Consider the following 26,230-nt stretch of genomic DNA (forward strand, 5'->3'; position numbering starts at 1 on the left):
ATGTCAAAACATCGCTGGAGTGGACCCGAGAGGGACAGATCGTTTTGCCCCCTAATGCAAGACTATTTGGTTTGGTTGCTGCGAACTTCCACAGACCTGCAAATAGCCTTGGCATAGCTTAGTGGGGAAATAACGAATTCTTACCCCTCATATTGCTTGTTACCACTTTTATCTAACATGCAGTAGGAATCATATCATGTAGTTTTTTGTCTGACAGTCCAGTGGACGGCATAATGGTCTTTATGGAAGCTGGAAAAAAAAAATCCCGTAAAGCTGTTGTCACCTGGGAGGAGATGCCTGGGCAATGGCAAGAACATTTAATTCAAGGGAAGTCATTTGACTCTTTGCAAACCCTTGAACTTACTGCAGTTATTTGGGTTTTTGAAACGTGGAATAATACTGCTGTAAATATAGTTTCTGATTCACTTTATGTAGTAGGTATTGTTTTGAGAATGTATCATGCCATTTTGAAGGAAATTTCGAATAAGCATTTGTATTTCTTGTTGCAGAAGTTATTAAGACTCTTAGCAGAAAGAGAACATCCTTATTTTATCACTCATATCCGGAGTCATCTTAGTGACCGAGGTTTGGCTATCGGTAATAACAGAGCTGATTATTTAGTTGCACCAGCGTGGACTGGTCCTTCTGTTGACGTTTTTTCACAGGCTCGACAATCTCATGCATTTTTCCATCAAACTGCTAAAGTGCTAGCGAAGCTATTTCATTTACTTCTGGGGGATGCCCAGAGAATTGTGAAATCTTGTCCTGATTGCCAAAAGGTTGATCTTGGTATTGGGATGGAAGTCAATCCTAAAGGTTTGAAATCCTTGGAACTGTGGCAAATGGATGTCACTCATGTACAACAGTTTGGACGCTTAAAATATGTGCATGTTGTTAAAGATACTTTTTCTATGGCTGTTTGGGCCTCTGCTCAGACTGGTGAGGCAACGAAACATGTTATCAGACATCTATATGTATCCTTTGCTGTTCTTGGAGTACCTCAGTCTATTAAGACGGACAATGGCCCCGCTTATACTTCTGCTCGTTTTCGACAGTTTTGTGGACAATGGGGTATTCGACATGTTACTGGTATTCCTCATAACCCTACGGGTCAAGCAGTAGTGGAACGTTGCCGTTCGGTACTAAAGACACTCCTTGAAAGACAAAAACGGGGGGAGGAAGGGAGTCCTCCTCAGGACCGGTTAAGTAAGGCTGTGTATGTCATGAACTATTTACGCCTTACAGGAGATCGTACAGAACCTCCGATACTGATTCACCAAAAAGCTTTAGCAGACTTTGCTTCGGAATCTTCCCACAAAATTTTGGTGGAATTCAAGAATTCCATCACTGGACAATGGGAAGGGCCAGCAGAGGTGAAACTGACTGGTCGGGGTTATATGTGCTTACTTACAGGTACTAGAGTGCGTTGGGTACCGAGCAGATGGGTTCGACCATGGAAACAAACGCCTTTAAATGTGGATTCACAGTGATAATATTTCTGATACAAGTATTTTGTTTGGGAGATTGTATTGATTTATTTTAGGCTGATTCCACCAGATTTTATTAGTAATAGTGTTTTGGGTTTTAAAGTTTTTGGTGGTATTGTTAAATTTTTCTCATATATTGGTAAAGAGTATGATAGATTAATGAGAATGTTTTTTCAGAGGCCGAGAAATGCCGCGGAGAGAAAGAAATTCCCCCCCCCCCCCCGACTCTTTCCCCCGCGGCTGCTTTTCAACCCCCCTTCGTGTGCCTGGCGATTGCTCCCAGCAAGCTTGCTACAGCTGTAGGTGCTGCCTCTGCCCCCGCAGATACTGTAGCTGTGAGCCCTGCTGGGAGGGGGAGGAAAGGACACCACATAGCCTCGTTAAAGAGACAAAAAAAGAAAAGTTTCTCTAATGCCTTCTGAAAGGTATGAAGCAGAAGTGGGAAATATTTTTACATTGTTCTGGGCATCAAATGTCCAGGCCTGAATCTTGGTAGATAATAACTTGAGGGTCACCTGCTACTCATGAAAGATAGTGATATTTTCTTTTCTTTGAAAGGAGATTTTCGCTATCCATGAAATAGAAATAATTTGGCTTCAATTAGGTTGCGTCACTACTCTGCTTTTATGCGAACTTCAGATATTTTAAAACAACTTACTTTGATGGGCACATTGATTATAATTTGATCTATTATTTAAGAAAAGAATTTAAAAGATGCTCAAAGCTGCATTGCAAAATACTGTATACTATGCAGGGAGTGGTGTGATAGAAAGAAATTTCTTCAAGTTTAGTTTGAAACCATTAGAATACATGATTCGATAATAAAACCTTTTTCATTGCATAGAATCAAAAAAAAAAAAAAAAAAAAAAAAGAAGGAAAGACAAGGGAAGAGCATATACCCCTATGAGAAGAAAAAAGAGCATGACCTCATCATGAGAGCACTAACATTTGTGATCAAACTGGTCAATGCAACAATTAGGCCTAGAATATAAGTGAAAATTTGAAATTTGGGTTTCTTGCTGTTTCATTTGTATCACATATAGCAAGAGGAAAAGCCTTTGGTAAGAACTGATAAAAATCATAAAATATACCAGTTAGCTTGTTGACTTACAGATTTAATTAGGCAAGGCTTATCAGTTATATATGTTATTATTGCTTTTATATTACTAGAATGTTATTATTGCTTTTGTATTAGTATATATGTTATTATTGCTTTTGCATTATTGGTATGCTGCTTATGACAATATATCATTAGCATGTTATCTTATGTAATGAAATAAGTCAGAATTGCTCAAAAAACAAAAAGGGGAATATGTTGGGGAAACAGTTCAGAAATATACAGGTTGTGAGCAATCCTGACTTACTTCAATTTAGGCCACATTGGGTTAATGGTTATTGAGGCCTAGTTAGAGGCTTTCTGAGAATGAGCTACTGGGAAAGAGATAACTTAATTGGCAACAGAAGAGGAAAATAATTATGTGAGAAGAATCTTTCCGTGAGAATGGTATGTGTAATTGGAATACAAGGCCACCTGCATGATAAGATGGTGTAAACAAGGCTTCTCTATATAAAGTGAGTGCAAGTTGCTAATAAACGATTTCATACAATCATATTGATGTGCACATGGAATCCTTAAGCCTCCGCAGACTGTTTTCCCACAATTTAGTAGGTTGAGAGAGGTTCTCCTCCCCCTCTACTCTGCCCTGATGAGGCTGCATCTGGAATATTGTGTCCAGTTCTGGGCCCCTCATGTAGTGAAATGAGGCAACCAGGTGCCTAAAGGCAAGAAAGCTTTCCATTGATGTTGTTGTCCCTTAGTTCATTCTGTATCCTTTCCTTACCCCAGCATTCTATACTAGGGAGGCAGGGGAAGAAGCATCAGCAAAGTAAATCTAAGCAAGCAGAGAGAGAAGACTAGGTACATAGAAAGGAAAGAGCCTAAGCAGGAGGAAATTAGATGTGGAAAGGTAATTAAATACTAAAAGTGATGTGTCATTAATGCAGCTGGAAAGAGCTAGTGGGAAGATGGTTATTGGTAGATGCTAATGTGTAAGGAGTATGGAGAGAAAATAAATCTCTGGAACAACATGCAAATATAAACCTTTAAATTCAGAGTAATTGCATTAAAAGGTATTCATTAGTTAGCCTGTATCTTTTTTTTTTTTTCTTTGCACATTAGATTCAAGAAAGGGAATTCCTCCTGAGGGTTTCTTACATGGAAATCTACAATGAAACCATTACAGATTTGCTTTGTGATATCAGGAAAAAGAAGCCTCTGGGAATTCGGGAGGATGTTAATGTAGGTGGGTTTTGGAAAACCTAAGTATTGTATCTCCTTGGAGTAAAAGAAGAGGTTAAAGCCTTCAAAGGCATCAAGTTGAGAACTTTTCTGTGTCAAACTGTGTAATTGTAATATTTGGAACTGACAGCAGGACACTTGATGTAGTAGAGTAGCAACCATGAAAGTTGTGCTTAGTGTTTCTAGTTTATCTTTATAAATACTTGTAAATGTGCACTTAATCCCCTAAATTTTCCAGTATAGTGTATTTTATTTGACACTGGATGCTTGGGAGTTATCCAGCTAGTAAAACTTCTACAAACATAATACTAAGCCTCCAGCTTCATGTGTTACAAGTCTTCAACAGATAGTTATTTTAATACAATCTTCAAAGTAGATGCACTTTTCTTCTTCTGAAGTGGTAAAATAACCATCAGACTAGGATTATTATGTAAGATTAAGATGATCAATAGGGAAAAATAAATGTCTTTTCATGACATCTTCAGTTTCTTGATATCAAGTTCTGTAGCACATAATAAAAACTGGTCGTTTATTTTTAATTTCAGTGCCCTAAATGATCAATGCTTTTGGAACTTGCTTTTGGACTTTGCAGTTGTATGATCATGGTCTCGTAAAACCTGAAATATATAGTCCTGGGTTCCCTCAGAAAATGTCCCGAAGGGCATTTCCCCTAGTAGCTATATTTTTGGGAAACTTTCTAGATCTTTCTTTGATTCTTGTGCCATTAGATTGCAGTTCTGATAAAGGTATAAATTTATCATTCCTTGTGTTCAGAGTAAAACCACATTTGATTAATGCTACTTCCTTTTAATAAGGAAGCAAACTGGAATAAATACCATAATAATTGCCGGTGATGTTAATGTATTGAAGTGAGTTTGTGTTCAGTAAAATTTATTGCTCCTTTTGTTCTTAAGAGGAATACATATGTGGAAGATCTGATTGAAGAGGTGGTGGTTTCCCCTGAACAAGTTATGAAATGGATCAGAAAAGGAGAAAGTAAGTTGTTTAGCCAATGTCAGTTGGCACCTTAGAAACACATTGAATCTGGCACAGGTTGCATCATGTGGTCTCTGAGACTATATGAAACCAGTGTTGTTCAAATTGTGCTTTTTGCCTGTTATTTCTAGTTTGTCAGAGCCTAAGCACAAGAATTTTAATACTTCTTTTGACAGAAAATCGCCATTATGGAGAAACAAAAATGAATGAACACAGCAGCCGTTCTCACACCATCTTCAGAATGGTGTCACGGTTTAACACTGGCCCGGCAATTAAACCGAATAACAGACGCTCTCTTTAATCTCTCTCTCCCCTCGATGAAGAAAGGAGAGAGAATAAGGGAGAGAGACTTATGAGTTGGAAACTAAACTACACAACTTTAATGAAACAGTAATGGTAAATAGGGAAAAATTACTAAATATATACAAATATACAGGAAAATGGAAACCACATTCCTCCCCCCTTTCCCCCAATAAACTCTCACGTCACCACCGAGGCTGTAGGGCAGCCCTGGGAAAGTCCAGGCTGGACTCCTGGAGTCGGCAGCAGTCGGGAACCGGAGGCAGGAACACACAGATATGGGCTGGCACGGATTAGGACCACAGGCAGACGAACGGACGGGATCCTTCCAGGATGCCGAGTGAAGGAAGGGAAGCAGGAAAAGATCTGGCTCGGCCCACGTGATGCCTCAAATTTATACTGAGTGTGACGTATATGGGATGGAATACTCTGTTTGGTCAATTCTGGCATCTATCTTGTCCGTTCCTCCCTAAAGGAGGGTTCAGGTGGGGCCTCTGTGTCCTTGGCTCTGCATACCAGTCTCTAGCAGTAACTATAAACATCAAGTGTTATCAGTCCTAAAAGCACACACACTGCATGAGAAACTTGATGTTAATTTCAGCAAATGCAACTACTTACAAGGGACTTAGCTAAAAGCAAAAGTACAGAAACAGAAAACCACCTTTATCCTGGCCCAAACCAGGACAAATGGTAAAAACTGTTTCACTATTAGGGGGGGGTTTATTATTTTCCAAGTGGCAAAAACTTTATTGCACCTTCTTCTAGATCATTGAAAGCAGAGAAAGGAGTGACCCTGCAAGTGCAAGCTGTGATGGAGTAGCCCACCTAGTAAACTGTACTCCAAGAAGTTTTTTAATAGACATTTAAGTAGAGAATTTATTGTCACTGTTTGATAGAAGAATGTTATTTTACAATGACTTTACTTAGCATTACTTTGGTGAATGACTTTGTGTTCAGAGTAAAAACATGTTTGGTACATGAAATACCCAGGGGGCATTATTGTTTATCTCCAGGGGAGTATTGGTTTCTGAAGCCTTCTTTATATAGCCTTTCCTTGGCTCTCAGGAAAGAATCCAAATCAACTGAAGGAATAAAATCAATGTGAAAGCATTTGAGCTTGCTAAAATCATGAGCACTCATTCAGAATTGGGGATAGCACTGAACCAATCCCATGCACTGGGGAAAGAGCCTTCTGTTATGACTTTATGTGAAAAAGCTCTGGGCTCTGAATGTAAACACCACTCATGCAGTAGCAGTGCAAATTGCTGCCTCCTTTTTTTCTCACCATAGCTTACAAGTTCTTATCTTCTCATACCCCACCATATCTCTGTTTTAACTGACTTTGTAGTAACCTCTACTAATAGGAGGGGAAAGGATTTTTGGCCTTTTTGGTCTGTGGTTGCTTAGTGGAGCTTGTACAAGATTTTGCCATTCTGAAACAGAAATCAATTAAAGCAAGGGCTGTTTGCTCAAGTGTTATTGCAGGATGCACACACTTCTAGTTGACTTTGATTGGATTGAGTGAGGCTTTTCCTCTGGTATTTGATTTTTTTCTCATCCCCACAAGGAGAGGCAAGGAGAGACATACAGGTGTTTCAGGACAGGGTGCTAGAAAATCTTATCTAGTCTCATTACCATGAAAGATTGGACCAGATGATCTGTAATTTTATGAAGTTTCATACAGCTTAAATATGTAGTTTACACTCCTGTATTGAGAAGTTGTGCTTTTTAGTACTGGAGGGGGGGGATTGCTGTCTTAATTTGAACTATTGTTTATTAATGGAGTTCATACAAACTTATTCTATGTGCTTATGTATTTTGAAATTATTAGTTGCTATGTTTGTAGTAGCTATGGGTTTCTTCCACTAATGACAGGCCTCTAGGTTTTTTCTAAGTCTAACTTTGGTTTATTAAATTCTTAGAGATCTAGAATTAAGAGGATCTAAGCCTAAATTGCCTCAGAACTAACTTGTGGAAATATTTAATGAATTTGCAGTACTTGGTAGATCTGGCAGGCAGTGAAAGAGCTAGTCAAACAGGATGTGAAGGTGAGTGTTAAATGGTCATCAGGAGAGACTTTACTTCTGTTTTAATGAACTCTTATGCAAGACCATGATAGGAAATTATTTGATCTAGGTGATATTATGTTGTTTATTGTTTATAAGTAATCTCCCTTTCCCTTGGTAGGGTGGGATCTACTCAGGAAAATACTAAAAATGCTGTGAAGTGCAAACAATTGGATGGTAATATGGCTTCTCTAGAATAGCAGGTCCAGCAACAGTCATGCACTGAACTAATAGAATGGAGATGAATCACTAAAGATTCACCTGTAGTAAAGAAATCATTAGAAGCTTGTAGGGACTTGTATTCCCTCTTTTACATTTATGGCTCCTTAGCCAAGAGGCAGCTTGATTGCTTTATGCAGCACGGAGCTGCACACAAATGCCTGGATCATAAAAAGTGATCTGAGGAACACAAGTTACTATTCTCTTTTACAAAAGTAGAGGCTGGTTTGGTATAATTACACATGGAAATAGACATTTGCAAAGTGTAAATGGAATAAAATTAAAGTTTTTGTGGCCCCAACTAATTACTATGTAATGATTACTAATGTTGATTTGTGGTAAATTATTATGTTGTGTTGAAGCATTTTGGCTATTATTATAGAGGATATGATACTGGGTGCTGATGTGTCATAGTGCATTGTGACACTTGAGACTTAACTCTTGAATAATCCCTCTAAGCATAACAGCACAAAAATATAATAGGTTGAAAGTGTGTCTTAATGTTGGTTTAAATCTAAAAAGCAAATATTTGATTTTAATTGTGTGTGATACCCAGGTGTCTGACTGAAAGAAGACTGCAATATAAATAAGAGCCTGTTCATTCTGGGTCAGGTTATCAAAAACCTTCGTGATTACCCTTCTGGGTAAGCACTTCTGTTTGTACACCTGTTTAGAGAGAAGTCAATAATAAACTGAGATATTAAAATACTTTATAATCTTATTTTATGTACATAACTATTCCAAATAACCTATAGCCACTAGAAAAATATTTGCTCTAATTTTTCAATACAAAAACATCAATTCTTTTTTCTTCCCTCCTTTTCATCAGGTTTATAAATTACAGAGACAGCAAACTGACTCGAATTCTGCGGAACTCCCTTGGAGGCAATGCTAAGCCAGTTATTATTTGCACAATTACTCCTCTTTCTTTTGATGAGACACTCAGTACTCTTCAGGTAAGGTTTCTCACCTGTTTTCAAGCATTATTCTGATTCAAGTCTTCATTGTAGACAGATTGTAGAGGTGAAAAATGTAATTTGCTAGATCTGCATTCACTTTAATCCTCAAAGGATCCTGTGAGGATTCAGACCTCAAAATATTTGTCCACAGCATCTTTTCCCAGTTGTCATCTTGTATTGGGTTGTCTAACTGGAGCTTTCTGGTAGTTGGAACAAAGCTCTGTTCTCACTTTCCAGGCAATACATAACCTCTGCTTTCTTATTTGCCTTTTCCAAACACAGTTAGAAATGAAAGTCTTTGCTAACACAAGATGTTAAAACAGGTCCTACAGGAAAGGACAGTAATTGAACTATTAATGAATTGTATTCTCTAGGTAGGTTTGTCTTCCTTTTTGGTGGGATTGTCTTTATTTTTAGTGGTCTTTTGTTATTTAATATAATGGTATATTTTTGCCTTAATATTATGCTTCACTCTTTAGGTAATATGAGGCAATGAAAATGTACTTTTTAAAAAAGTTTAGAATATGTTAAAATAAAGTAAATTAAGTATTTGTTCTTTATATATTTCTAAAAATAAATTTCTTTATATATTGTTCTTCACTTAATAAACCGTCCCTTTTAGTTCTGTTGGAAAATGAGTCTTGTGATATATACACAAACAAACACACACACGCACGCGCGCACACACACGCACACATCTATATATATATATATAACTATTGCTTATAGGAGAATATTCTTCCAGTTTGCCAATACAGCCAAAAGAATGAAGAACAATCCAAAAGTCAATGAGGTACTGGATGATGGTGTCCTTCTGAAGAGATAGCACAAGGAAATTCTGGATTTGAAAGGCAGCTGGAGGAAGTATGTACTGAGCTTACAAATGTCTCCTTAGTACAGATAGCTGTTGGGAACCATTCCCTCTTAAACCAGGAGGAGTTCAATCTGGAGGGGGAAGTGAACCGTTTATAGTGATAGCTGTCACTTCTGTAGAAAGAATGGAAATTGAAAAAGTGATGGGAAGTTTTGAACAACTGATAAAATATCTGTGTGAGTTAACAGTGAGATAGCTGAGTGATACAGGTAATTAAAAAGTCATACAGGTAAATTGCAGACTAAAACAAAAGTTTCATTGTTAAAAACTAAAGAATGCTCTTGCAGACCTAAAAGAAATTGTGTATGTACTTGGTTTGAAATACTATAATCATGGTTATAATAATTGGTTTGTAATCATGTATCTTCTACAAAAGTAGTTTCTTTTAAGTATCCATTTGATTAATATTCTTTTTCTTGAAGGTGTCTTTGAAGACTCAGATTCATGCAATGGAAAAAGACCAACTGGCCCAGCTGCTGGAAGAAAAAAATTCCCTCCAAAAGGTGCAGGAAGGATAGGATAAGAAAATTAACTGAGATGCTGGTGACCTCTGCTTCCTTTTCTTCAAAACAAAATGCTGAAGTAAGTATCTGTTTTAGATTGTATTTGTTAACTGAAATGCTTAGCAAAAGATTCCATTAAATACATGGGGTTATATTGACAATGAAGAATAAGTCTGATAGGCAATTTCACAGAGTTTTTCTTATTTTTAAATGGGTATCTTTTAAAATAACTTCTGAGTGAAGATCAATTCAGTGTTGCCTTGCAGTGAGCAGACTGCAGAAACTTGAGCCTTCTAACTGTTATGCTTTGGTTTTAATTTGAATAAATCACAAAACTGTCTGGTTAACTGCTGGTACACAGCACAACAATACTGGTAGTTCTTGTACTGGAAAGAAGGTTCATTTAAAAAGTCAAAGCAGGAGTCTTACTATCCCAAGTGAAGTAATGTGTAGCAAATTCATGTTGGATTATTTTGTGAGAGTTACCTAGTTTCCCAAAGGAAGTAAATTAAAAAAAAACCCAAAACAAAACAAAAAACAACCCCAAATATCCCTGTGTGCACTTTACAAGGAAGTTACTTTTTTTGTTTTTTTTTCTTCTAGCATATTAAGCTTTTAATTTGTTAAAATCAAAGGTAAGAGCTGTGATGTAAAAACCAGGGTCTGCGCATACTTCTGCCATGCAGACCCAAGTCCCCTACTTATCTGTAGATGTAGCTCAAATTATTCTTCAACACAAATTATCCTTCCAAACTATGTTCTCCTCCTAAAAAGGGGGAAGGAGGTGTGTGAAATTCCAAATTTCTCAATGAGAATTAAGACATAATTACCTAAAGGTCAGATGGAATTTCTCTGAACTGAGTTTTAAGGCCGCCTTAGATGTGTGAGGGGACAAAGAATGTTGAACTGGAGGTGAGAGTAGTTGGAGAGTATTGTTGCTAAACTCTATCTTTGTGATGTCTGTATTTTTTCATACATCTTTTCAGCTATGCTAGAGAATTCTGAACACGACAATCAATTTCTGATGACTACTGATCAAATTTCAGAGGTGAAATGGACTGCTGGACCTAACAGGAATTTGGTAACAATCTGTTTTGTTTAATACAGTGCCTATACATATATAAGCTTCTCGGTAAGATCAGACCTATTTTTCAGTTAAACACTGATATTCTTCTGTATGTCTGAAGAATTGTTATAAATAGTTAAAAATGTCTCTTGGTCTAAAGTTGTTGGCTGGTTCTGTCTATGGTTTTGTGGTGAATGATCCAGTAAACTTTGAGGGTTAAAATAGGACTAGTCATGAAAAGGCAAACAGCAAGGAATATGATAATAGATTTGCTTGATCTTGTAGATAAGTTTACTGATAGTGATGCTTTTTCTAGACTCAGAAAGACTTTGAAGAATCTGTGCAGCTCTGTGAAGCATTAGCACTGGAAAAGGTAAAGTCTGTTCTCTGTTTTCTAGAAATAAAAGTGATGTTCTCACAGCAACTTCTAAAGTTTCTTGTGCTGCTTCTTCAGGATATTGCTGTAAATGAGGTCAATGCCCTGCAAGCAAACTTTAATAGCCTAGTATTGGAAAATGAGCAGTTGAAATTAGAAATAAATGAAATGGAGGAGAAACTGAAAGAAAAAGTAGAAATCGATGAATTTGAAGCGCTGGAAAAACAAACACAAAAAGATTATGAGGTAAGATGCATTGAAATAAATACAGAGATGGAGTTCTTTATGTTGAAATGTTTTCTAGAGTTTATTCAGTGTACATATTCTTGGATATTGATTCACAAACATGGTGTTACAAACTGGCAACAGAATGAATAACCCAAAATTTAATGCGAATTTACTCAGTTTAATGCTTTTCACCAATATTAAAATTACAGAATGGATTTGTTCTTTACCTACACTTGTGACTATACAGAAGTAATTCTAGGTCAGAGCTTATTATAAAGGCTTTCCAATGAAGACAAGAAGGAAAAGTTCTTCAGTTTTAGAAGTGCTTTTCTATCTCGTCTTCTACTTGTGCTTCCTTTCAGAGAATGCTGCTCAATGTGTTCAGGGCTTGCTTTACCTCAATTTTGACACCTTCTAATTCTTGTTAGTGGATAAAATTATATCAAATACTTGCACTGTAAAAGCTGCTTAACATGGCTGGAACTTGAAGTGTTTTATCTGTACAATTTAATTGCTTTGACTATGTTGCTCTTGCTTCTCAGGCTGTTGCAGTTTAAATTCTACTTCAGTGCTAAAACAGCTTTACATCTCATCTCTCCATTTGGAAGAGTGTGTAGCAATTTGGTCTGTAGCTGTTTAAACAGATGTGTGTGTATATATGGTTTGCCTACTAATAGAAAGCACATGATAGAACTTGCTTGTTTTCATGGTGTTGGCAACTAAAACTACTGGTGTTGGTGCTTTCTAACATTCTCTGCAATTTTGCTTCAATTTGCTCCACAGATAGAACTAATGCATGAAATTACCAGCTTAAAGAATCTAGTTTCAAATGCTGAAGTGTACAAGGAAAAACTTGAGGTGAGCCTGTCCATGAACTTGTGTCTTAAAACTTGTATGAAATGTGATTGGTTTGTTTATCTTGAAATACTGCACCTGCTGAGGATAACCTAGGCATCACTGGTGTCTGGTTAGTCTTGGCAGCTATAAGGAGGATTTGTGTTAAATCCATGGACATTTAATATGTACAAAGCAAGATTTTGTTAAATTCTTACCTGAAAAAACGAACTGAGCACTAGAATCTTCCTTCTTCCTTTTTGCTTCCAACTTTTAGACAGAGAGAAACTCCAAATTGGAGCAGCTGAAAGAAAAAGAGAACACAATAAAGATGCTACAGAATCGTGTGGCAGAGTTGCAGAAAGCAGGAGCAGAAAAGAGACACATCTTCTTCAGTGTTAAATTAGAAGTTTTTTGCTGGGTTGAGAGATAACTGTTGGAGATGGGTTAAATTTGGGTATCACCTTAATTATAATTTAGATTAGCTTCCCTTACAGATGTTGGTAAAATTTTTTTCCAAAGCCTAAAATGCAAGTTACTACATTATCATACAGCAGTACTCTGGTGAAGAATAGGTATGGGAAATGCTGCTATGTATCCCATCTCTCAAAAGAGTTCCTTTTAGAGTAAACTTGTCAAGCTTTCAGAGTTTACATTTTAACCACATTATAATGAATGCATTTGCTTTATTATGGCTTTATATTCTTTATTTTTTGGGGTATCTCTTTCTCAGGGAGATTCTAAAAAGCTCATTGAGGAAATTTAGCAGCTGAGTAAATCCCTCATAGACACTGAAGCCATAGCCTTGGATGCCAAAAAAGAGTCTGCTTTTCTCAGAAGTGAAAATTTGGAGCTGAAGGAAAAGATGGCAAGTATCTGTTGAGCTACATTTATAGCTGTACAAAGTACTGTTAAGGGCCTGTCTGCTCCCAGACTGGTGAAGAATCCACTCTATAACAAGATGTGATGGAGTACTTGGAGAAAGCTAATGACTCATGTTCCAATTACTGCTGGTTTTATTGTGGAATTAATGGTAAATGAGTCTTCACAAGAGATAAAAAAAAATAAAAGCTTCTTCCACAGGAATAGGTGGTTAGTTTTATTTTTACCTCTCACTCATTAGAGCAGTCTTTAGGGAGTTCCTAGGACGTAAGACTCCCAACGTAATTTTACCAGAGAACAGAAGAGAATGAGATGTGAACCAGAAATGGGTTTGGAGCTTGGTTTGAGCTTTGCAAGAGGAAAGGCAAAATAGTAGCAGTAATGCCCATGACCTCTAAGTAAAGGAATGCAGTTGTTAAATTGTGGCTTATTCTGCCATCTTAATCAAGGCCCAAGTTGCTCCAAGTGACACCAGGAAAGGAGACAGATACAATACTTAAATGTTAAGCAAGTAAATTTTTGTTTCATGTGTTGTGTGTTTTGTTTTCCTGTAGAACGAAGTCTTAAATGATTACAACCAAATACAAAAGGATGTTCAACTCTATCAAAGACAAATAGAAGCAGGAAAAGCCAGCTACAAAAAAATGCAAGCTTACTTGCAGAAAGAGTTGCAGTCTGTGTTTCAAGAAATCATAAGGCTGACTTCACTGATGGAGGGTAAAGTTCCCAAAGGTACTGTATCGGGATTCTTTTTCCCTCTCCTTTTTCCCCATAATGGTGGGAGGGATAGGGAAGACTTTGGCTCTTGTTTTCTCAAATACTTGGAGCTTCTGTCGGTACAAAATATTAGAGTACCTGGCACTTTCTTGAACTATTTGGGAAACTGCAGTTTATGGAATTTTTTTGCATTTTTCACAAATCCTGTCAAATTATGAAAAGTGGTCATGGAAAATCAAAAGGTGGATGTCAACTTAAAGAGTGACTGAATTTGAGCCAGTGGCTTTATATTTTAATTGCTGGCCATTGTAAAAATAAACTTTTCTAGAATTAGTGATATTGCATCTAAAATGCCTTATAAAAATGCATCCACTTAATGTAAAACATGCTTTTTTTTCCTCTTTTGCTCTCGTGTTAATCTAAACTTGGTAATTATCTAGATCTGCTTTTTATTGGTGAGGTGGAAAAAAAGGCAGCTGACTTAAAAGAACTAGAAGAAGCACTGAAAGAGAATGCACTTCTACAAAAACGAATGAGCTATCAGAATTTCAGAATCTGTCAAATACTGTTGAGATGCAGCAGAAAGAGGTAAAAAAAAAAAAAAAAAACAAACCCACACCTCTTTTCCTTATTCCTACACTGTACTTGACTGGTAAGATATTAATGTAGGTGTAATATGAAGTTTTAAAGCCAAAGGCCATCTTGAATCAAATAATCTGAGTTATTTCTAGTCCAACATTTGCCTGCCAGTTTTACAGTATCACCTTTAAGTGTGTGTATGTATAATGGTGTTTGATCCTGGTTTACTGTTCTATAACTTTTTGTTGTTGTTTTTCTTTTGTTTGTTTAATTGGGTAAAGAGAATCCCAAAACTCTCACTTCTAAAGCAGAATTGCTGTTAAGAGTTCTTAACTTGCAAATTCTATAAAACTTGTAAGGAAACTTTCTTGTTTCCTGGCAGGTCAGGCCTTAGTTTACTAAGTTTGGTATAAATGTGTCTTGCAGGGTTTGTCTGCAAACTGTAGCAAGACGAACCTCTTTTAGGGTACGGTGCTTCAAGGTCCAACCAGGTGTTCCAGCAGAGACTCACGAACAGTGCTCCGAACCTAGAGCCCACAGGGTTGACTAGCCTAGATCAGTGCTGTTGCTCTAAGAGCAACTGACCTCTCTGCTGGCTAGCTCAGGAGTGAGCCCCACCTGTGTCTCAGGCCTCACCTTTTATTGGCCCCCTGGTCCTGCTCATGCACAGTGGGGGCCCACCCTAATTGGGCACAGGTGGGCTTGACACAAGCTCATGCTCACTCCCTGGCAATTAGTCACACCTGGTTGCCTCGTTACACTACAGCAAACACTTTTCTAGGTTTCTTTATTCTTAAATACCTGCTATTAATTATGTGCAGTGACAATTATCCAGGGCAAGTAATCTTACAAACCTGTGAATGCTTTGCAAAAAACATTCTCAACCCCTCCAATGGCCTAATTCAATAATAAATACAACTTAATCAGGTGGTAACTTTATAAACATTGGTACGTCTAAATATTGAGCTCAGGGCTTACAGTTAGGAGTATTTGTCTGGTCTTATCTCATACATTTGGAAAAATTTTCCAATAATTAATAGTGGCATCATTTAATGAACATCTGAAAAGTTGGTGGAGACCTTTTCAGGTTTTGGAAGGGGCTTGTTTGTCTTGGGTCTATCAATACTTGTTTTCTAGGCAGCTCCCTTCCAAAAAAGCAAAACCTAATGTTTGCCCTGTACCCTTTTGTATATCTGCATATGAACATGTGTTGGGGTTTGGTTGTTTTTTTTATTTTATGAAAAATACTAATTTAGAAAATTATATATTTACAAATATATTTTTTTAAAATATGCTGTTATGACCTACTTTATCTAAAGTAAGTATCCTCATAGTGGAACTGGAAGCTTTTTAGTACACATGATCTTTCAGTCCAAAGAGAATCACTACATAAATTGATAATGAGAAAGGGGGGAGGGAGTGGCACCAATATAGCTGTCATATCCCAGACACAGATGTGGTAATTTCTAATTTGATAATTCCTGAGTTTCATGTGTAGTGTTATGTTTTTTTAAGACTCTTGATGCTAAGGAGAAACCACCTTTTCTAAACTCCTAAGATTCATACTCTCGTACACCTATGTAGTTTTGTGTTACACTGTTTTATCTGTTTATCTGTTTTTTTTCCTCCACAAACTGAAGCTCTCCTGCAAAATGAAAGAACTGGAAGAAAAGACAGCAGAGCACAAACAACTGCTTGAGATATGAGAAGATTTCATGCAGGCTCAGCAGAAACTAAATGAAATGGAGCAACTAAAAGAGCAAGAAAAGATTAGAGAATTGAGACTAGAGGCCAAGGATTCAGAGATCCAGTCAGTTCTTCAGCAACTTACTGGATGTCAGGAAGAAATAAAAATACTAACCCAGGAAAGAGATGACCTGAAGCAAAATGAGGAGTCTCTTCAAGCTGAGACAGACCAACTTAAAAAGGATATAAAGGACACTGTTTCAGTGGTAGGAATTCTGCTTTTACAGAAATTGACCACATGTTAACAGGAAGACTAAGAACACTTAAACTATACTTCAACACAGTTTTTTAAGGGGAAGTGGGAGTGTGTGTGGACTCTTTATAACAAAGGAGTGCTTACTAATGTTGTAAAACGTGTTGTCTTTTTTTGGGTTTTTTTCCTTTTATTCCAAAGCATAAAAGAATAAAAAGAATAAAAGAATAAAAAGTTCTCTCAGGGAATCCCAGGAGACTGTCAAGAAGTTGAAGAAAAGTATTTCTGAAAAAGAATCTCAGATTCTGAGTGTTGAAGAGGCACTAGGGAAAACCATTAAAGAACTCAATATGCAGGTAAAGTATTATGTAATCATTTAAAAATGCTTTTAATGTGCTTTCTAACACTGAAAACAAGCCTACGTGGTCTGCTTATCTCTTCCCACTGTGCTCTTTCAAAGCCTAGAGGCAGAAAGTGGGCAAAGCAGAAGTACAGCCTGATCCACTCCTTTACCAGTATGTATTTACCAGATCTCTGTAGATCTCCAAGATACAATATAATGTAGGCTTTAATAAACCTTTGCTTAACTAATATGTCCCATGGCTGTCAATTTGAGTGGCAGCATTAGATGGCAAATGGAACAAGAGAGAAGGGCTACCCAGGGGTTGGAGTGATGGTTTCTAACACTCAGACCTGGTGAGATGGGTTGCACATGGCTGTAGAGGGCAGCTCAGTTCCCAACATAAAGCAGAAGGCTGAGACATGGGAGGGGAAGGGGGGGTTGTGCCTGTTCCAACAACTGACAAAGGTGCTGGCACAGTTTGTGTGGATGGAGAAAGAATCTGTAGTATACAGGGCTGGACTTTTGTTAAGGTGTATCAACTGCCAGATACAGTAAGCCAGGCAATTCATCATTGTCATGATTGGGAACAGATGTTTAAAAATAATCCAAGAGGTGCCTCATTTGGCTTTCTCCTCTCAGACTTCTTCTGGATAAAAATCTGGCAAAGGTTGCAGAAGAGACTGAAAGGTTACAGTTTAAAATAGATCAGGTGACAAAGGCTAAAGAAAAAGTTCTGAAGTTGTTCTTGTTTTGTAACACTGGTTTGATGTTGGGGAAACAGTTCAGAAATATACAGGTTGTGAGCAATCCTGACTTTCTTCAGCTTGGGCTACAGTGCGTTAATGGTTATTGAGGCCTAGTTACAGGTTTCTAAAAATGAGCTAGTGGGAAAGAGATAACTAATTGGCAGCAGAAGTGAAAAATACTTATGTGAGAAGAGTGGTTCCATGAGAATGGAATGTGTAATTGGAATTCAAAGCGACCTGCATGATATGATGGTGTAAACAAGGCTTCTCTACATAAGTGAGTGCAAATTATTAATAAACGATTTCATACGATCATATTGATGTGTACATGGTATCCTTAAGCCTCTGCAGAATTTTTTCCCCACAAATGGCGCCCAACAGGGGACTAAGAGTGGCCCGGACCAGGGACTCTCATGCTGTTGCTTCCAGGAGCGATGAAGACATGCATGGGCACTATCGCCGATCTGCGACGAGATGCCAGATACATTAATATATCACTACATGGACGACATTGTTCTGTCAAGAAGCCCCGTTCCCTGACGACTTCAGTCAAATATTGACCAGCCGACTGAAGACGAAAGGACTAATAGTTGCTCCGGAAAAAGTGCAAACAAATCGCCCTGGAGCTACTTAGGGTGGAAAGTTACCCACGCCATGGTGAGACCACAGAAACTGGAGGTAATAAGTTCGGTTAAAACATTGAACGATGCCCAAAAATTAGTGAGCGAACTCCAATGGTTTTGACCCATTGTAGGTTCTTACCAATGCAGATATCCACCCCTTTTTTGTCGTTGTTACGGGGCACGCACCCAGGTGCGTTAGTGAACTGGACGAATAACCATACTAATGCATTGAAACAGGTCGTCCGTAAACTGGCAACCGGCTATGCGGATCGACGGGATGCCACTCAACCCATCGGAATCTGGGTATGTAATCACCTGTCATACCCATTCGTGCTGCTACTACAAGACTTCAACTGGAATAAGGAAAATGGGGGATATTTCCACGACACCGATAAACGACAATGCGATCAGAGCTCCCTCAGATCGGACTCCATAGCCATCTTGGAATGGCTATTTACATTGCACACACCACAGAAGGGTATATGGCAACAGACCGAGATAATAGCATTCTTGATACGGAAGGGACGGCAGCGTTGCCTGGAGGTAGATGGTCAAGAGCTGGGATGGATCAGCATCCCCATAAAAGCAATCGACTTTGACTGGCTACTGCAACGCTCCGTGCCTCTACAACTTGCCCTATTCGGGTATTCTGGGGAAGTCCGCCATGGAGGCCCAACACACAAGCGTTTACAGACCATCAGCCAGCTTCATTGGATTGAGCGTCCGATCGTTTCAGAGCGCCCAGTGCCTGGCATCACAGTTTTTACCGATGCCGGAAAGAGGTAGAAAACGGCCGCCTGCGTATGGCAGGATAAGGGTCGGTGGAAACAACACCTGATTCCGGGCACTGACGAAGATAATCTACAGACTCTGGAATTGCTGGCTATTATCTGGGCCCTAACGCAATGGCGACAGGCTCCCCTTAACATTGTCTCCGACTCACAATATGCAGTCGGAGTCGCGAACCGCATCGAGGATGCTATTATCAAGCCGGTACAAAATAAGCGGTTACTGGAACTCTTCTTTATGCTAAAACGTGTGCTAAAAATCCGAACAGAACCATGTTGCATCCTACATATCAGAAGCCATAAAACCTCTTTGGGACTGGGTGAAGGAAATGCAAAGGCTGACTCCCTGGTCAGCCTAGGAATACAGAGCCCAGTAAGCCAGTTCGCAAAGGCTCGAAACAGCCACTCCCTATTCCATCAGAATGCCAGGGCATTGAAGCGCATGTTTTCCATACCGTGGGAAGACGCGAAAGGAATTGTTAGAGCGTGCCCTCAATGCGCACAATTTGGCCCTGCCCTGGGAATGGGAGTAAACCCACGCGGACTGCAGGCGGGAGAGATCTGGCAAATGGATGTCACCCACATCCCAGAATTTGGACGTCTCAAATATGTCCACATGACAATAGACACCTTTTCTGGCATGCTCTGGGCGACAGCTCAAACAGGGGAAAAGGCTTTACATGTGGTCCGTCATCTGACTAACTGCTTTGCTGTTATGGGGGTCCCTCAAGTAGTAAAAACCAACAATGCACTTGCTTATACATACGGGAAAGTCAAGCAGTTTCTTGCTACTTGGGGAGTAAAACACATCACAGGAATCCCCCATTCGTCTACAGGCCAGGCGATAGTGGAAATAGCTAATCGCACCCTGAAGGCGTATCTACAAAAACAAAAAGACAGCAAAAACATGGACCCGCAGATGCGGCAGAGCAAGGTGCTTTTTACATTAAATTTTCTTAGCCCAAGCCGTGATTCGCAACAACCCCCTGTGCTGCTGCACTACTCATCCCAGAAGATCAACCGCATGCCAGACGTTCAAATTAATTACAAGGATCCATCGACAGGTCAGTGGGTAGGGCCCAAACCGCTGCTGTTCACCGGGAGAGGTTATAGCTGTGTTTCCACAGACTCCGGACCTCTTTGGGTACCCAGTAAGTGGACACGTCCTGCCGTAAGCAGATCTCTAAGGAACAACGATGCATCATCCAGCGGTTCAAACTGAATAACCTTGACAAATTCGCCTGCTTGGACATTGTATGATTTTTCTTATTTGTTGGTTGTGTTCTTCTAATAAAACAAAAAAAACCCAAAAAAAAAACAAAAAAAAGGGGGGGGGGGGGGGGGAATTGTAGAGTAACAAGGCAACCAGGTGCCTCTAATTGCCAAGGAGTGGGTGTGAGCTTGTATCAAGTCCACCTGTGCCTGGTTAGGGCAGGCCCCCTACTGAGCATGAGCAGGACCAGGGGGCCAATAAAAGGTGAGGCTCACACCCACAGGGCAGCTCACGCTTGGGCTAGGCAACAGAGAGGCTGGTAGCTCTTTGAGCCACAGGACCGATCTAGGCTAGTTCCACTCTGTGAGCTATAGACTTAGAGCACCGCTCGCAAGTCTCTATTACAACACCTGGTTAGACCATGAAGCGCTGATCCCTAAGAGAGGTTCGTCTCGCTACGGAAATAATTGTCATTACTATGTATCAGTGAGACTAGCAATATGGATAAGGTATCTCTGATTTATGAGGACTGTTTCATTGTGGGTCTTTTAAGCTAAGCCCCCCTAGGCTTAATCTATTCCCATGGAGTTCTACATCTGGTGACTTGTTTCAGAAGTCCTCACTTCAGATTTTATTTGACTTGTTGTTGATGAAACTTTAATTGCATATTGAATTCAGGCAAATATTATTCTGAAAAAAAAAAAACCAACCCAAATCTCAAACACTGCTTGTCTGTTTCATGTAATCAACCTAGCAAAGGTCAGATGCGCTTCTCTTAAAGCTTCTTCCCCCAATGCATTAACTTCTATCTCTGTGTAAAATAGAGACCACAGAGTCAAGAAAAATCGATTGAACAAGAATTAATGGTGCTGAGAGAAGAGCTAAACCAGGCACAAAGGAAATTGTATGAAATGGAGGAAGCAAAGGCCAGTGAATGTCAGAAAGAATCTGAAAAGTGGGGAGAGCAGATTTTGCTCCAAAATTGTGTGGCCTGTCAGGAAGTGAGCACTCAGACAAAGGCAGATGAAGATAACCTTAAATGCAACTAGAGAATCTTCCAAAATGAGAGAGATCAGCTACAAAAAACTGTCCAGGAGACAATTCGCATAGTAAGAGAGAGAGCCCTATTCCTTTAGAGTAGGACCTTTAGTAAGTTTCTGTTTTAAATTTTGGAAGTGTTTTAATGTACTTTAACTGTTTTTTCTGTATTTCTTAACCTGTATTTTCTTAAAACTAAAGATGCCTCAGTGCTGAATGGTTGAATGTTATTTTGACACCAATGCTGCTCTTTGACCTCAGTGTATTTTCCAAATCTTAGAACTTTTAAATTTCTAACAATGTATTTTAGCTATATAACTGAGGGTAGTTGAGCAAATAAAAGGCAGTTGAGCTCATTCTTTAACTTGCTGCAGTATTGTAGCTTTTATCTATTTATTTAATGTCCGAAGCTGTTGTGGCTTTTAGGCTTGAGTGTAAAAAAGCATTGTTTTCTATCTGCTGTGGATACAGCAGTGAAGTAATTTTTATAGAATTTTTAGAATGGCCTGTGGGTTTTTACACATCTACTTCTGTCTACCAGTGAGACAGAAATAGCAATTCTGCAGTCCCATCTTCTGACATTTTGTCACTGATGTGCTAAGCAGGCTAAATAATAATAGCACATGTTTTTATTCAGGTCTTAAAAGGCACTGTGTAGACAATACCTAAGTGGGTTTGGAAAGCTTGGTGCTTTGCACAACTTTCAATTTATATCTGTAAGTCAGTCCTACATTTAACTCTTGCAAACTCAGTCTTTTTGCAGATTTTGCTTCATTTTTCACCTGTTACTCTCTGATCTACAAAGGAAGAAGTTTATAAATAAGGATATTATTGCTTCAGATTAGCAAATGTGTTGCTATTCTATTAGGGTAGATATCAAGACATTTCCATGTCCTGTCTTATGCTAATATTCTATTTCTTCCCATTTTCCTATGTTGTGGACCTATGTTCTCTGCCTTATTGTTTGTTTCATCTTGCTTTATTACAGACCAAAGTAAACTAAAGTAGAATTCTCTGGATGCAATGCTATTTCTCTTCCTTTTAATATTATTTTTTTCTGAGTGATTAGCACACCAAAATAATAATCAAACTTCTCTTGCTATTAGTGTGAATTTTAGAGCTCCTGGAAGTTTGTTCTTTGACACAACTGATTTGAGTAATTCATAAGGGGTTTTACAGACCAGGATTAACTGGTAATTCTTTGTTTTCTCCACTATTTTTTAATAGATTCAACAGTTAACTGAGATGTTGAATAGTGTATCATGTGAAAAAGACCAGTTACTGGCTGAAAGAACTAGTCACTCTTCCCAACATAAAGAACAAATATCATCAATAAATCAAGAAAAAGAAGAGATACAAAAGCTTTTCCAGGATGCCAGGTCTGAGCAGGACCAGCTCAAGACAGAATTGCAAAAAAATTCTGAAATGGTTGGTGTTGCAAATTGTATGCTGAAGCTATTCAGACTAATTCTTGAATGGTAATTTTAAAATGTGTGTTTTTATTTTAGTGCCTGGAAACAAATGCTAAACTGGAACATGCTCTGGAACAACTGAAGCAGAGAAACCTGAATGATATGTCCATCCAGGTGAACCTACTGGACAATGCTGAGCAGATGGTTGATGACAGCCTGAAGGAAAAAACCTTGAAAATTAAGGTATACTTACTGACTTCTCTGCTCATTTTAAGCATGTGTGTAAAACTTTAGTACCATTTGTTCTGGAGCATAAACATGACTTCTCTGTCTGATCTATAAAATTGTTTGCACATGTTGTTAAGATGGTGCTCAATATTGAATCAGCTGATTTGCTGTTGCTACTCAGTGGCCACACATCCTGTTCTGGTAAGGTCAGGGGTCTCAGTTGAGATCTCACTTCATGTCAATACTGTCCAGCCACTCCAGTGAAAATAAGTAGTCATGTGTCTTCACCATTTCATTTTTACAAAATCCTGCCCAAATCCTCCTTTTCATTACTCCTCTCCAAAAATACATTGGTTTCTAATGTATTAGTTTCATTAAGTAGCTTCTCAGCTCAAAATTGGGAGCCCCTGTAATTCCTTAAAGCTTTTGTTAATTAACTATCCTGAATGTTTTCTCACAGATGTGAGAATTACTACTGGAAGTCTAAACAAAGGTTTTTTGAATACGTATGAAACACTTGAAAGATTACCAGTGTACTGCAGTCTGTTCATCTGTGCAGCAGATTTGGGCATCATTCTATGCATGCTAGAAAAGCCCTCAGTGCTGCTTCATTTAACACCAAAAATAGGAAAGGACCAAACTGCAAAAATCAATTTTGTTGCTTTTTTCACTCTTGCTGTCTTTCTATCCTACATCAGAAGTAGGGAGCTAATAATGAGGGATGCAAATAATCAGTTGACCCCTTTTCATGTCACTCTGCCCTCTGAGTTCTGCAATGGGTAAGATCTTGCCTTTTTCTTGTGCAGTTTTCTGAAGTATCTTTTACTTATTCCTGTTGGAGACAGGGTATCTGTTAGTTTCAGTGTTTTTACTGTGGGGTGAAGAGTTAAACAGAATCCTGTTTATTTCAACTAAGAACCTAAGATGGGGAGACAGTGCACCTTGCTTTACAAGGCATAACAATCTCATGTCATGATTTCCTGGTGAAAGGATTTTCAAGAAAGGACCAAATAGATCAAGGAGGAAGCCCATTCAGAAGATAGCTTAGCTGACAAATTGTGTACAGGCAACTACTGCATTCGAAGCCTGGTCTAAATCATGGAAATCTGATCTGGAGAAATACAACTATCTGGAAATCTCAAAAATTCTCTGCTGTTGTGCCTGACCTTAGTGCCTTTGTTCCTGTGGCAACCTGAAACTGAAGTCTTAGTTCTAGTAACTGTTCTGTTGTAAAACAAATATCTGCTGTATGGGCTAGTCCTGGAGTCTGGTTTATTTCAAGTTTTGTTTATAACTAATCACTCCTTCCTTATGTTTCACTTGCATTTAGGAGCTGCTTGAGAAATTCCCAAATCTGGAGAAGAGGTATGAATGTCTTTCTACAGTTTCTCTTAATCTGAAGTGTGAACTGGTCAGTCAGAAAGCACTGATTGCTGCCATCAAACAAGTCAAGACTTCAAGCTGCAAATGAGAAAATAAACAGTCATCTCCAGAGCTTATTGAACAAACTGAAGGTACTAACTTCAAATTATTAAAATTATGAATATGGGAATGTTTCTTGGGCTTTGTTTGTTAATTAGCTCCCAACAACAACAGCCAGGATTCCATAAGCTCTAACTTTGCTTTTGGGTTTTTGTGAATGTGTATCTTGTGGAAAAAAAATTGATAGTAAGTGCATTACAGTCCTGGAAAATTAACTCAACTAAATAGCTCATTAACCTTATTTTTTGACTGTAGTTCAGCTGCTTTTCACAGTGTTATTTCATTAATGTTAAACTATTTTAATAGGGAAAATTTTTCTTTCCTTACTCCATAAATTAAACTATGAACTCAAGTTATTATTGTGGGAGAAAGATATGCAAGATGCCTTGTAGATGCATGTTTAGTCTGTAAAACTGCCTAAATAGTTTTACTTCTGTAACTTTGCAGACCTTCCCCTGTTATATGCAGGAGTTCACTAAATTATGACCTTATTCTGTTTCTTTATCATGAAATATTAAGGTGCCTTTTTTTTGTTGTTGACAGATTGGGGCAGTGTACAAAACCACTTGATATGTGTGTGTGTGTGTGTATAGATATGTGTATATATATATATTAAAATATCCATTAGCTAAGAAGTTTTTCTATCAAGAGAACCTTATTTTATAACTTGGGGCAGCGTTTTTTAGGTTTTGATCTGTTTTTCCATAGATTCCTTTCAGCTTTTGTTTAAAGATGTTCTTGACTAGAATAATGCTTTAAATCATCATAGTATTATTCTTGTAGATCCTGGGCACCTTTCACAACTCTGAGAAAATAAACACAACATAGAATACTTTGCATTTCAAAGTTTAGATTAATGGAAGGCTGTCTTAGAGCTTTTTAGATTATTTGGCTTTTCTAGGAGTCTACAAAAATAGCATCCTTCAGATATGCTCTCCCAGCTAAAAGTCTTATATACTGTTGCTATACAGTGGGTGTGAACATAGAAAATTAAGTCATATTTTAGTTGTCCTGGACATCTCTGGGTTAGGAAGTTAAATAGACTGAATTATAAAATATGGAATCTTAGCTGGATGTAGGGTGCCATTTCAAAGCGTTTAACTCACTGATATATCCTCTGCTTCCACACCAGTTTCTGTTCAGTCGTGTTTGCTCAAAGAGAATGCAATATCATACTGCTGTTAACAAGTATAAAATGGAATTGTTTGAGGAGAAGAAACAAGATCAGCTACGAGCTCAGATTCAGTGTCTCGGGAAGAATAATTTGAACCAGAATGAAATATCTTCTCAAGAGTTAAACAGGAGTGAAGCTCTGCACAGTTTGCACTTGGATGCAGAGGTAGAATTTGAAACAACTTCCACACACACTTGAATGTTTCAAGACATGGGGTAAAATGGTGATAGTCTAATGGCATTGTTTTCTTCTGTTAAGACTTAGAGGAGGGGAAAAAGAATCTCTACTCATTAACGATATTCTGTAAAATGAAGATTCAGTTTTATGCAGTGGCTCAAAGTGAAATTATTAGGTTATAAAATAGTGGGACTGTTACTTACCCATTTGCTCTGTAGAATATGCACTACTTGATCCCAGGATGACCTTTAAAATAATGAGAAACTTTAACATGCAGTTTTTTTCCAACTTTCTACTTTCTGCCTGCCTCGGGAATGTAATTTTTCTTCTCATTATCCCAGTAGGGTGTGAATATGTATCTAAGGATAGTGAAATTCCTTTTGTGTGATCATTGCATGCTAAAACAGACTTCCTGCAAATACTGATAGCTAAGATAGCAAAATGTATAATTAGATATGTAGTTATGAAAAAAATATTTAAACTTGAATCCCTTGTTTTATAAAGAGCATTCTCAATGATGTATCTGAAATGGAAAGTGAGCTTCTCAGCATTGAAGCAGAGTTGCAACAAGAAGACTGTGCTCCACCACGTCGCTGCGCACCTAGCCCGCCAAGCCTTCTATGTGGTCCCAGAGCCTACTCCAGTCCCCTCATTTACTGCCATCAAGCAAGGGATGAATGA

At 38.3% G+C, this 26,230-nt stretch overlaps 1 protein-coding gene across 1 annotated transcript; it reads left to right on the forward strand.

The window, feature by feature from the left end:
• LOC103531109 (centromere-associated protein E-like) lies at positions 1 to 26,230 on the forward strand. Its single transcript, XM_030468268.1, is given in 30 exon segments — positions 1 to 69; positions 3,668 to 3,787; positions 4,702 to 4,783; positions 4,960 to 5,027; positions 5,849 to 5,911; positions 7,080 to 7,131; positions 7,925 to 8,012; positions 8,198 to 8,324; positions 9,073 to 9,175; positions 9,178 to 9,191; positions 9,624 to 9,713; positions 9,715 to 9,787; positions 10,691 to 10,785; positions 11,087 to 11,143; positions 11,225 to 11,392; positions 12,158 to 12,232; positions 12,486 to 12,617; positions 12,942 to 13,076; positions 13,645 to 13,822; positions 14,248 to 14,334; positions 14,337 to 14,459; positions 18,228 to 18,340; positions 18,953 to 19,073; positions 19,662 to 19,897; positions 22,304 to 22,504; positions 22,585 to 22,731; positions 24,047 to 24,165; positions 24,167 to 24,230; positions 25,331 to 25,537; positions 26,054 to 26,230. Coding segments are annotated over 30 exon segments (3,384 nt in total).

This window comes from Calypte anna, chromosome W, assembly GCF_003957555.1.
Source record: "Calypte anna isolate BGI_N300 chromosome W, bCalAnn1_v1.p, whole genome shotgun sequence".
Taxonomy (NCBI): Eukaryota; Metazoa; Chordata; class Aves; order Apodiformes; family Trochilidae; genus Calypte; species Calypte anna.